Here is a 13,698-nt window from a genome sequence, read left to right on the forward strand (position 1 = left end):
AGAGAGAGGCAGAGACACAGGCAGAGGGAGAAGCAGGCTCCATGCAGGGAACCCGATGTGGGACTCCATCCCGGGTCTCCAGGATCAGGCCCTGAGCTGAAGGCAGCGCTAAACCGCTGTGCCACCCGGGCTGCCCACCTTCCACTTTTCTATCCACTCAGCTTACCCGGCATCTGACAACTGGGGCTCTAAGATGTGTAGGGTCCACATGAGGAGGCCCTGCGGATTGAAGGCAATGCTAAAGGGGCTGCTACTGAGACTTCCAGATAATACCTGATGGAATAATTGGGTGGGTGATTTTTTCATGTGAAATCATTTCTGAAAGTTGGGTTTTAGAAGGCAAAATGACTCTTCCTCCACTGCCCTTCCTGAACTTGAGTCTGCAATTTGCAGGAAAAGTTGGATGAGAATCAGATTAATTTAATCCAGAAAGTATATGAGCTCATCGGCGAAGTAAGAACAGAAGGGATTGACAACCTGAGGAGCCTCAAGAAAAAATGGGGCTCTGCTCGACCTGATGAAGGAACGAAAGAAAACCCAGCCAAAGTACGTGATTTCATTTAGCAATGGGAAGCCAGCATTTCATCCCAGCATCTGACCCCAGCTCACTCTCTATGCATTCCAGTCTGGCTTCCCCAAGAAAGCATTGCACCAGGCATTAAAAAAGGCACAACTGTGTCGTCCTCGGTTCTGAGGTTAGGATTTGTGCCCTTTCCTCCTGAGAAGAGCGTTGGGGGCAGCCTTTTCTGAAAGGAAGCCTCTCTCAGCAGGAGCAGCTGCAGGCCTTGGAGCAGGACAACAGCAGCCTGGCTGTGCTGGCGTGCAAAGTGAGGAGCCTGGGCCGCTGGAGGCTGGCGGCGCAGCAGGCTCGCTTCCAGGCCCAGCTGAGCAGGGCAGAGAAGGTGAGGCCCTGCCCGGCGAGGTGGGTGGCAGGCTGGCTTCCTTGGCTGCAGCTGCTGTACTGGTGTCCTGGCAGCGGTGGCAAAGCCAACCATCTGAAAGGATCTGCAGGCGGGGAGTCTTCATGGGAAGTGGCTGTGTCAGAGCCTCCAGAGAAGTAGGAAAGAGCCAGAAGCAAATGGCAAAGAAGCAAATGGGAGAACAGATCAGAGAATTTAGCTCCAGAGCAGGGGAAAGATGGAGGGGGAGACTTTACCAAGAGCTGAGGCAGCTTCATAAAAATATACTGCAAATCTCTGAGTTTCAAACATTATCTGACGAAAATGGGAAAACAAATCAAAAACCTACTTCAAGGCAAATTGAAACCAAAGCACATAATACTAGTGGTTTGGGCACTTGCACTTGTGTTTCTGAAAGTCCTTATTTACTCTGACCTGTCACACGAAGACACAGAGGAAGTGACCAGGGGAGCTCCTTTCTACCAGAAGGAAGTTTTAAAGACGATGGATAGTGAAGTGGTTTAGAGACTCTGAAGAGACTAAAACTATGGAAAGGAAACTTATTTCCTATCTTACTGTGTTTGGGATGTTCACAGGAAGCGATGCAAAGGAAGAAAGAGTGTTTGAGCATCAAGCTAATGGCAGAACAAGAAGCGGTTTTATTTCGTCAACAGTTACTGGCTCTGAGGCAGGCCTTGGCCAGGGCTCAGGCCGACAACGTGAGGATGCGCAAGCAGCAGGATAACCAGGTATGAGTCCTAGAACCCCTCTTCCTCCCGCTCTCTGAACTCGCTCTGCAAAGCTGAATGTGGCACTGGAAGCAGCACCAGGCTGCCTGGGACCAGTCACCAGGGCTCCACAGCGTGAGGCTAGGCACATGGCACAGTCAGACAACCATGGCCCACTTCCTCCTTTCTGGCCCAGGAACCAAGGAAAGAGGCCAAGAGGCTTTTGTTTTTATTTGCATTTGGCTAAGGCAAGGAAGCACTACCCATACTAAAGATCATTCTTTGGCGTGTAGTGTGTATGTGTGTGTTTCTCTGAGAATCTTATTACCCAGAGGTCATCTTGGGGTGTAGGTCTCTGCCCTTAACACAGTCTTTCCATCTCCAAGCATACTTTCCATCAACAGCAACCATGTGCACGTGGAGTGTGGCCCAGCCATCAATCAACCTTTTTCCCCCAAACAGGATCTTGGGTCCTTTCCTGATGACCCAAACTAAGCCTTAATTTCAGAAGTTACTGCTGCTCAGTAGGGGCTGGCACCAAAACAAAGGTGTTTCCAAGTCTAAGCTCTTAGTAGCTGTGCCAACTCCCTGAGCATGAATGAAGCAGAAAGACCCTAGGTCGAGAGAGAGAGAGAAGAGCCAAGTTTAAATAAAAGCCTGAGAGGGACGCCTGGGTGGTTCAGTGGTTGAGCCTCTGCCTTCGGCTCAGGGCTTGATCCGGGGGTCCTGGGATCGAGTCCTGCATCGGGCTCCCCACAGGGAACCTGTTTCTCCCTCGGCCTGTGTCTCTGCCTCTCTCTGCATGCCTCTCATGAATAAATAAAAAAAAAAGTCTTAAAAAATAGAATAAATAAGAGCCCAGAAAAGCTGGGCATATTTAAAACATAACATATAATTTGTTCCTTTTAGACCCTACACCCTCCATGACCGTGCACCAAGTGAATGATGGTGTTGTAATTATGCAAACTGTAACATCGCCATGCAAATATCATTAGTATTAGTATCATAATTGGGGATGGACCCTCTGATACTGACGGTGCTACTGATTAGAAAAGTTTCAGAACGGAACCAGATTATTACTACCCTTTTCCATCTTTAACCATCTAGAACCTGGCTTCCCCAAAGCTATTTTGGAACTTAAAACAGAGGCAAGATTAGAACCTCCCTTCTCTATTCCTTGCGTGCATTACGTCACGCCTCCTCCCCAGGCTAACCCTCCCCTGCTAGCTCATGATAAATGCTCAGTGACACTGCAAATGTAGTCTGTGGTAGGTATAACCATGTGGTCAATAAGCGACATAACATACGTATTATCATCACCTTTTGGGCATTGAAAGGCCAGATTGTTCGACCCGGTATTGCTGGGCAGTAGCATTACCACTTGGCTTTCGTTATTTGTTTCAGGTGTTCTCCCACTGACTATTGCCTCCGGGCTTACAGTAAATGCCAAGCTGGCCTACATCCTGGTAGTCCTGCTGCCTGCCAGCCCAGGACAGAGCTGCTGGGCTCCATGACCCTGAGCCCAGGAATACTCCACAGAGTTGTGCCCCTGGGCCCTATGGAGGTTATTACGTCGGGCAACTTCTCCTTCCCTTTGCTGAGAGCAGACTGTGTGCCTTCTCTGTTTCCTTTGGCCTTTTCCCCACAGGCACAACTGCTGAGAGAGCTGCAACACAGAGTGGCCCAGGAAGCTCGCCACCGGCAACAGATGGATCTAATGAAAACCTCCAGCATGGAGAAGCTCTTGGAAGATGTGGAGCAAAAGAAACAGCACCTGCAGCTCCTTACTGAAGCAGCTGAGAGGGCTTCCAAACTGGGCCAGCTTCAGCAGAAGAGAATTCAGAGAGAACTCCGACAGGTAACTCCAGAGGCAGGTGGTAGCCATTCAAAAGCCAATCGGGGTGCAGCAGCCAGAGCTGGGGCCTTCTTCTGGAATTCTCCATGCCCCTGGTGTCCTCCACCTTTGTCATTTCTGGGCCCACCAGGATAATGGAAATACTGCCCACGCTGGGTGATGCTCGGGCTGCTTATAGTAAGAGAGGATGGATGGCTTCGCTGCCTCAAGGCCCAGAATCTTGGCACCTTTATAACCCACATGAAAAACATGTTTCCACTTGGCCATAATTTTTGAACCAGGGATCCTTTAGAAAATTCCAACAGTAATCTGGAAAAGCAGCACGTATCATGGAAGCTATTATAAGAGGATTTTATTCAAGGTGTTTCTGGAACTTCAGAGACAAAAAGGAAAGGTAAAAGTGATTTCCAGACACAATACATTTCTTAAATACACCCCTACAGAAAAGAAAAGAGAGAGAGAAAAGAAAAAAAAAAAAGAAAAGAGCAAGAAATAATAGATGTAGATGTGGATTAATGCAAGTTCCAACAAAGGAGACCATCGAATGTAATCCAATACAAAAGGCCAAAGAAGTAGCATCTCAGAGCAGGTACCTCTCGTGCATTCACTGAAGGAATAAATCAATTAATTCATCAGAGATATTAGGAAACAGAAGTTGGGAAGTTAAATTATTGGCCAAGTGTTTCACATGCTCAAGGAGGAGATCAATTAGGAGAAATCTACAAAAATAAATGGCAAAAACAAAAAAAGGACAAAAACTGAGGCAATGCTAGAGGAAATATTTTTGAAGAAATGGAGAGGAAAAACAAATAGCTTTAGAATAAAAGAAAATTAGGATTTCACATTCATTTTATGAAAACTAAGCTAAAATGTGACATGGATCCTTAAGAAAAATTAAGTGTCACATATTTATCTTTCAAATTACGCTTTCCCAAAAACCAGCACAAAAATAAAGTGTTGGGGGCCCTTGGGTGACTCCATTGGTGGAGCGTCCAACTGGATCTCAGCTCAGGTCTTGATCTCAGGGTCATGAGTTTGAGCCCTGCATTATTTATTAAATAAATAAATAGGATGTTAGTTTCTCAAAGTCCTCTCTAGTTAACAGCTAATTTTTGTCTAATGGTAGAGATTCTGAAAGTAGACAAAACAAGTATTTTGAGGCTTCTCTCAACAAATACATGTTTTTAGTATATGTATGTAAAAACAATCATCGGCTGTTTCTACACTACCTCTCCACCTCTGCAGGCAGCTCCAATGCCCCTGGGCTTACTGGCCCACTGCCCACCAATTAACAATCTACCCTCAGCCCCCAAGAGCCCCTACTACCCACAGTGACTTCTTCAGTCCAGCTCCAACCTCCAATTCCAACCAAGGTAAGATTTTGACCATCTGACCTTGGAGAGCATAATTGTCCTTGCTTACGTCCTGCTCCTGGGGAGACCATTTAGAGCAGAGGCCCTAGAGTCAGGCTTTCTGATTCACTCCGTGGGGCCCTTCACAGCATGCCTTTAGGCTAGATGTGGTCTCTCTGTCTTCAGTCTCCCGGTTGGTGCAATGGAGAACAATATACTCGTTTCACGGGATTTTTTTAGAAAGATGAAATCAGGTAATTCAAATGAGGCACTTAGAACCAAAACCGATATACAGCTCTTCATAAATATTGGCTGCATGTCTTCTAGCTGAGAGTATGAAGGTGGATAATTTTGGAAAGAGATTGACCTGGATTCAAATCCTGACTATGCCTCTAACTGATTGTAGGATCTTGGGTAAATCACTGCACCTACCTCTGTGAAGAGGGGTGGGGTCGTTTTTAAGCCCTAACACAACACAAGGTCCTTACTAAGCACATTTCTTTCCTTTACCACTATTTTTCAAACTGGTTTAGCCCCAGCCTGGCTCAGGGAATCTTGATATGTTTTTCCTGGTTCCTGCCCATAGGGGTTGAAGGGCCTACACCAATCCCTGTAGTACAAACAGGGACCTTGGGCCTAATTTGTATTAGGAAGTTTTTCTAATCTTCTACTGAAAGTTAAACTACAGTTGATAGCATCTGCACACACAAGAAACTGCCCCTTAACATTTGTAAGACGAGCCTGTGGTTACCCCTCCAAGGGTTCACAGGCCTTCTTGTTGAGTCTATGCAGACAAGAGTGGGATTTAAAACACATGTGGCTGAATTCTTGACATTAGCACGTGGATTAGTTTGCTAGAGCTGCTGTAACAAATTACCTCAAACTGGATGGCTTAACACAACAGAAATGTATTCCCTCACAGTTCGGGAGGCCGGAAACCTGAAATCAGGATGTCACCTCCTCCTGGGGGCTCTGAGGAAGAGTCTGTTCTGTGCCTCTCTCCTAGCTCGTAGTGGCTGCCTGTAGGCCTTGACAATCCTTGGCTTGTAACTATGTCACTCGAACCTCTGCCTTCCTTATCTGATGGCCCTTTCCCCATGTGTCCCTCTGTGTGTCTGAGCCCTTTCCTCTTCTTATAAAGGCCTCAGTCACTGTATGTAAGGCCCACCCTTAATCCAGTATGACTTCATCATAACTTAATTACACCTGCAAAGACCATTTCCAAGTAAGATCACATTTTGAGGTTCTAGGTGGACATGAGTATATTTTTTTTTGGGGGGGGGGACATTATTCAATCCACTATACTATTATTGCTCTTTTATACTTTAAAATTTTATAATACAATTATAATTACATTACTTTTATACTTTTAGGTAATTTTTATAATTACTTGCTATGACCTACATAAACTTACACTTATATACATAAAAATAAATTTCAAAAGAAAGAATATCTGTGATTTATGCAGATGAGGTGTACTTTGGACCCAGCTACTCCCTGGCTGGGGACCAGCTGTGCTAGCCGAGGGCCACACAAGTAAACACAGAGACCACCTCTTGGTAGGGGCCTCCTCTAAGGCCTGGGGAATGGTGCTCAGGACATCCTTGAAGATGATGAGCTGAACAAACAGAGATCAGGTCTTCCCCCTGCATGAAACTATGCGGAGGCTCCCCCCTTCCCTGTGGTAGTTTGGTGGCTTTGACCTACAAGGTCCTCTGTGAACTGGGCCCTTCTCCATTTCCTCCTCTCCCCTTCCCTCTGGTGAAATAAACATAAAAGAAAAAAATGTTGTGAGTAAACTCCTGGCTATAATAAGGCAAATAAGGGGTTCCCAGTCCAGGGCCGCCTCCGCTCCTCTTTGGGTACGTTCCTGGCCTTCTTGGAGCTGTCGTTAGAAGCCTGACCAGGACGGTATGAGGACTTGCATTCCTGGGGCAGCCTGGACCCACACTCTCCAAAGAACCCCAGGAATTAAAGTATGCACCAAAAAGCATCTCTGCTTCCTAAGCACTTTTCCCCCCAGACGAGAAGCCGGCTGGCCCAGGAGCGCAGTGTGAAGCTGGATGCCTTCCAGCGCCTAGAAGAGCTCCAAAGTCAGCTTAATGACGCTGAGCCATCGTCCGTCCAGATGAGCTCACCAGGCGGTAAGCAGGTCCCCTACTCTGAATTGAGGAGGATTGTGGGGACTAGCCATAACCACCCCGTGGCTGCTGAGTTATTGGTTATTGAGCTCCCTGATGTCTGTTGAGTGAATGAATGATACATGAATGAATCACACTTAATTCTGATTTGCAGTCACGACCTTCTACCCTAGTTCACCTCAGAGTACTGACATCCTAAACTAAAAAGTTTTGGTCATAAAAACTGGTCTCAAGTATGTAATACACCACTTAAAGAACATTGGGCAATTCACTATATTTTGTCTTGATGCCTCAGGACATCAGTGACCACGTTTCTCAGATGTTACTTAGAAAGGATATTATGATGCTTGGGTGCTGGGGGCGGGAGGCGTCCTATGGGAATGGCACCGAAACACGCCTCTGGGCAAGCAGCACAGAGCAGAGGCCAAACCCAGGATGTCTCTAAACTAGCTGCCTCCCCTATAAGTTGAGGATGAAATAAATTCTAAGTTCTCTTCTAGATCTGACTATCAAAAATATCATCAATTATCAATAATCACAACTGACTTATCGTTAAAATCAGCCAAGCCTCTGCTGTCCCATTTTGGTAAAGCCTGGTGGTTAAGTGTGTGAGCTTTGGGGATCCCTGGGTGGCGCAGCGGTTTGGCGCCTGCCTTTGGCCCAGGGCGCGATCCTGGAGACCCGGGATCGAATCCCACGTCGGGCTCCCGGTGCTTGGAGCCTGCTTCTCCCTCTGCCTGTGTCTCTGCCTCTCTCTCTCTCTTTCTGTGACTATCATAAATTAAAATAAATAAATAAATAAAAAGTTTTAAAAAAAGTGTGTGAGCTTTGGTTCAAATCCTGGCTCTGTCACTGCAAGCTGTGCGACCTTCGACAGGTTAATTTAGCCTCTCTGTAAAATGGGAATACCCACTTCAAAAGGGTATTCTGAGGATTAAATGAAATGATGCACATCTGCCACATAGTATAAAAACACCAAATATTTGTGCAAATGTTGGTTACTACACTTTCATGCATGTGTGTCCTTTATGTTTGCTTTTGGCTCTGTGCCAGTTGAAGATAGGAGAAAACACAGCCTCTCGGAAACAGAAAGATCAGTGTCAAAGGTCAAGCAGACAAAGATGGAATTACTTTGGGTTTACTAAGAACAGGCCTGGGGGGACACCTGGGTGACTCAGTCAGCTTAACGTTCAACTCTTGATCTCGGCTCAGGTCCTGATCTCAGGGTCCTGGGATCAAGCCCCATGTCGGGCACCACCCTCAGCATGGAGTCTGCTCGAGATTCTATCCCTCACCCTCTGCTCCTCACCCGACCCATTCTCTCTCTCTCTCTCATCTCTCTCTTTTTCTCAAATAAGTAAATAAAATCTTAAAAAAAAAAAAGAAAAAAGAAAAAGAAAGACCAGGGCTGGGCTCAACTGTAAAACCCAGGCTCTTCTTCCTGCCTCTGGGCCTGCTGCCTGGGACCTGACAGCAGGGCTGAGGTTCCTCGCCTCAGCTGCCCTGTCCGAAGAGAAAAAATATCAAAAATATCCAAGGGCCCTATTTTGGCCACTGACCCTGAGCAGTTCAGTACCTTGTACTCTACTTTCCACACTCCCTGGGATTTTTCTGTCTCTCCCTCTTCCCTCTGCCTCCAGTCCAGCCAAGCATCTTTTTAAATAAGTAAGTTCTACCCAAGGGGGGGGCTCGAACTCACCACCCTGAGATCAAGAGTCACATGCTCTACCAAATGAGCCAGCCAAGCATCTTTTTAATCTCTTTCTGGGTTAATTTGTCCTTTCAAACTGCCATCCATGTCCTCCAACAACTGCACATTTTAGGAAGGAGAAGCAGAGTGAGGCACCAGACAGGTAGCGGGGTGGAACCCTAATACCCAGGACTGGGGATGTGGCAGGAGTGGAGGAAAAGCCTCTTTCCCTGGAAGCAGAGCTAGTTCTTCTGAAAGCCCAGCCCCCATCTGTCTCCCTCTGGGTGACAGGATGAGATTGATGGAGGACTCCCTATGCATGGATTCATTAGAGGGGAAGGACTGGGTCACACCTGTCTATTAGTACCCAGCCTCCAAGGGGATAGCCAGGTACCACCCTAGAGTTGGAAAAGGCCAAAGTCAGCCATTCCCCCTCCCCTCTCAGTTGTCCAGCTGAAAGCATGAGGTGCCCGAGGTCTCTCCTTTCTGTAGGAGTGGAAGCAGCAGCCACCCCTCTCCTCATCTCAGAAGCATCAAAGGCAAAGGCAGGGTTAAGGGGCGAGCTCTCTTTACTCGGCATTAGCATGGATTCCCCTTAGGATCTTGCAGCTCCTGAGACACTAGAACATGTTCTTGTGCGGTTATGCTTAAAATACTTAAGGGGGGAAAAAATGAAATCACTTGGCTGACAAAACTGGGAAATGTTCAGGGGTAGACTGGCTTAAGTTCGCTTGATCTGGGTTTGATGTTTATCACCAGGACTAATTCTCTCTCTCTCTCTCTCTCTCTCCATCTCTGGGCTCTAAGAATGCCGGGAGCAGAGAGGAAGTGGAGGTCCTTGGGAAGCAAGATGATTGCCACTGCTATGGCTGCTACCCTCTGTTCCAGCTCTTGGGTGGGAGTCATTGCGGGGATGGGGCAGTTAAAAAGAATCAGCCTCAGACTCGGCAAGTTTGAACAAATCACAAAAGCCAGAGACTATGATGCTCAGGGGTCTTAGAACCAGCTCACATGTGCCTCCCCTTGAGCAGAGGATGGGGTCGGTTCACTCTCTCCTCTTCCCAGTAACTATTTAAAATCTTCCTGGTCCCTTCAGACCTTTGGATTCTGTCCTCCTCCCCAGCCAACACTTTACCTCCAGTTTCACAGAACAGTTAAAAGCCATCAGATCGGACCCCCACCCCCACCCCGCTCTATTTTTTGACCCCAGCCCACCTGCACTAGCTACTCAGCTGCTTCTCTGTCCCTCCTGATAAGATGGAAAAGGTGCTCCTTTTCTTCCCAGGGGCCAATCCCAATGCATGGGATCCCATTTGATCCTACTTTTTCAGGGTCCTTGAACTAATCTTTAACTGTTTTCTCTTTACATACTTATATTTCCCACTTATATCTACCCTTCTAATTTTGTTACCATTATTTATTGAGAATATATGTACCAGGATCATAAAATCCACCATAAAATAAAATTAACATCTATCCAGTTGCTTGAGCCAGCAATCTGGGAGCTCTTCTTTGCCACCCTACAAATCCAGTTAATTACCAAGTCTGATTAATTTGAATATCTTTGTCCACTCCTACCCACCATAGTCCGTGTCACCCATTATATCCTTCTCTTTCACTTGGTTATGTGATCCTCAGGCTAAAGATTCCATCCAGATTTTGACATCTTCACTCAGAATTGATGAAGCTGGATAAGATGATCATTTTAAGCTCTAAAGTTTTATGAATTAAATCTAAGACTGTACACTACAACCAGAGATATAATTTAACATTTTTTGGCATTATAGGCCTTACACCTCGGGCTCAGTACTCCCTACGTTCTGCTCCCACGTCATCCAGATACTCCCAGCAACACCTTTTAAAGACTAATCTTATGAGCAGTAAAATACCAAGAAGGATTCAAAGGCCAGACACTGTAAGTAATGATAGATTTAATTATATATGTGAAATAATGAAAAAATGTAAATATGAAATTATGGTTTTAGGTTCACTTCAAAATTACATTAAAAATTATGTATCAGGCTCTTATCTAGATACTTGGATCTAGATAATAAAATTCTGGATTTGTCACAAAGGCAATTTGTTTGTGAATTATTGCTGAACCAATGTGTTTGTGGGAAGAAGGATGGTCTGGGGTTTCCCACTCTGCCATCTTGCTGATGCTACTCCTCAATAATAGAATTCTGAGGTCGAAACAATTCGGCAGAAAAGCACTTACTCAATTACACTAAATAAATGAATGTGAAAGTGAGTATCCACATCTTGCTGTGTTCTGTCTCTGAATTTCTTCTTTTTCTCCCATCATCTACAATAATTAACTAACAGCACCAGATCTCTCATCTGAGTTCCCTGGCAGAGCAGAAGTTGCAGAATTCTTTTTAAAAAACATGTAAGAAATCTACCCACCAAAGAAATTCTTGGAACTCAGATTAGGTCAAGGTATAGCACATATTTAAAAAATTGTTTTCAATATTTCAGCTTTTAGTTTAGGTAAAACATTTACAAGCTCTTCCACTGCCTTCTCTGTGCTACTTTGATAAGTATTACCCATTGTTTTTCAGAATCTCTTCTAGAAGTTCATGTCAACACATTTAAGAATTCCTGCCTCTTGCTTTGAGAAAACTTAAAAGGAAAATATTTAATCATATTGCCAGAGAAACTATGCCAATTCTTGGTCTCTTTTGAGGGTGTAATTCTGCAGCCGATAGTCTAGTTATTGGACCAAAAAAAATGTCGCAGTATTTCTGAACATGCAGTTAAGGAATCATACACAGAAAGGGAAGAAACAGGTCAGGAACATCCATTTGAGGTTCTTCACCAAGTAGGACCACATTATTAATACCTGCCATTTGCTTGACTCACCAATCCCTGTGCAGTCACCTTTCACCAAAAGGTGAAATTCTAGTACATGTCTGTTTGTTTCTGCTAAAGCCTTTTCCAAAAGGAAGCAATATTCAGTTGGTGTGTATGGGACCACAAGGGCTTTTAAGATTCACTTAAAAGCAAATGTTGCTCTTATGGGGCTGGCTGGTAGTCACAACTCATGGTTGAGAAGGCTGCCTAAGTAGCTAAGTGCATTTGAGGAGCTCCACTGTATTCAAAAGATTTAGAAGGGTAACAGTCTAAACAAACTCTAATAAATAAGGGGATATTTTGTGGGCCCATTGGATTGTGTATAAAAACCCCAAGCAAAAAGCCTAAGGTCCAGGAAAGGCACAAAAGAATTGGAGCCTCTTCAAATCTATCTAAGCTCTGACTTCTTAAGAAAGGCCTATAAGACAAATCAGATAAATACAGATTGAAGAGGAATTTATACGTGGCTGGAATGTAAGACCACCAAAGAAACAAAACACTGCACTGACACAAATGATAAAATATTAAGGAATTTTTAGATTACTCCACATATGGGATATCTTTTTTCCTTAGATGAAAATGGCTTTCTGTTGAAAGATTTAATTTGTGACCAGTTCCCTTTATGACAAGTGGCAAATACAAGAAGGCACACTAAATGGCCTAACCCAGACTGTGCCAAAGATCTTGGTCTTATGAGTAACAGTGACTTTTAATGATATCTCCAATATCTATTTAATTTTTATATTGCAGGTACCCACCAAGCACCAAAAAAGGACGGACAGCATCTTTCTACCTAATGTAGCAGAAAATGTTCAACGTTCAGCTTTTCAAGTCCACACAGCTCCATCCATAATCCCACAAGGACCTGACTGGTAATCATATGTCCTTTTCCACATTTTATTTCTTTGAGCATTTGAATGAATAAAAATGATTCTAACCTCCATTAAAGTTTAGCTAATTTTTATTAGTAGTACTATGAAGATAGTGTGGAAGGACTGAGATGATTATATCCTTGAATGTCCCAAGTGAAGTAGAGTTTGGCCCTAGGTTTTAAGACCTAAATGTTGATTTGCACTTCTACAACCTAAGCCTTGCCTTTGGTCAACCAACAACCTCTCACTATGGATTCCCAATTACTGATGAGGTGTGTGAGCCAGGAGAGAGGGCATTGCTGCTAAGCAGTATTTATTAGTAAGTGAAAAACCAGAACAGATTAATCGAAGTAAACTTCAGAGCACTTATTTCTATTTGTTTCACTTAAGAACATCATCCTCTCTTGGGGCTCCTAGGTGTTCAGTTGGTTATGTGTCTGTCTTTGGCTCAAGTCATGATCCCAGGGTCCTGGGAATCAAGCACCACATCAGGCTCCCCTCTGCTCCCCCTGCTTGTGCTCTCTCTCTGTCTAATCAATAAATAAAACCTTAAAAAGAGAAAGAACATTTTCCTCTCCTAATAGTTTTTTAAAATTCTTCCCACAAATATTGACTTTTATAAAGTCCTAATCCAATTTTTTTGTTCAGACAAGAAAATGTATCCTGGGTAAAGGAATAAATAGGTAGATGAATGGAACAGAACAGACCAGAGAAACATTTTCATACATAAATTTGTATACGATATATGTAGCTTTTCAAATTAAGGATAAGGTTGAGTCTATTTGAAGTAGAATAAATTATTACCTTACACTATACACAATGAGTTCTGAACAGATTCAAGATCTATATGCACATACACATGCACGTAGACATACACACAAACTTATTTCTTAAATACAACATGAAAAACAAAAGCCGAGATAAGACTGATGACTTTGATATCAAAGCCGAAAATTCAGCCTGACAAGGTATAGTGCCCGTTATTAATTTATGCCTCTCAGCTCTAAACTCATCCTTGTCAGCTGTGATATGATTAATATAGACCCTGTACATATTTCTTCTTTGCCAATTGCAAGATTTTAAGCTTTGTCAGTAGAGAGTACTGGAGAGACGCTGGAGAAGGAGGAGGGGTTCCTTTTCCAGGTTCTGGGGGTGCTCCTCTCAGCAGGCTCCTGCAGTGTATAGGGCTTCTGCAGCACCAGGTTTCTGTGCATGCACGCACAGAAGTGCATGCAGCCTCAGGGGGAGGGTCACTGGCATGGCACCTTTTGTGAAGGGCTTTCTCCTTCTGCTTCTCCTTTTGTGAGG

The 13,698-nt window shown here is 44.5% G+C and overlaps 1 protein-coding gene across 4 annotated transcripts in view; it reads left to right on the forward strand.

The window, feature by feature from the left end:
* Window positions 1–12,461, forward strand: part of LOC112925122 (uncharacterized) — a 158,481-nt gene extending 146,020 nt beyond the window's left edge. For 3 of the 4 annotated variants that reach the window (XM_072738440.1, XM_072738449.1, XM_072738466.1), the window contains exons 41-47: window positions 394–546; window positions 768–902; window positions 1,496–1,648; window positions 3,276–3,485; window positions 6,858–6,978; window positions 10,453–10,580; window positions 12,269–12,461. In XM_072738440.1, the coding sequence (XP_072594541.1) occupies window positions 394–546; window positions 768–902; window positions 1,496–1,648; window positions 3,276–3,485; window positions 6,858–6,978; window positions 10,453–10,580; window positions 12,269–12,394 (1,026 nt within the window). In that variant the 3' untranslated portion in view covers window positions 12,395–12,461. The remainder of the gene's footprint in view (window positions 1–393; window positions 547–767; window positions 903–1,495; window positions 1,649–3,275; window positions 3,486–6,857; window positions 6,979–10,452; window positions 10,581–12,268) is intronic. The other variant, XM_072738458.1, reaches the window with a different exon arrangement.
* Window positions 12,462–13,698: the final 1,237 nt, after the last annotated feature.

Source organism: Vulpes vulpes, chromosome 1 (genome assembly GCF_048418805.1).
Source record: "Vulpes vulpes isolate BD-2025 chromosome 1, VulVul3, whole genome shotgun sequence".
In the NCBI taxonomy this organism is placed as follows: Eukaryota; Metazoa; Chordata; class Mammalia; order Carnivora; family Canidae; genus Vulpes; species Vulpes vulpes.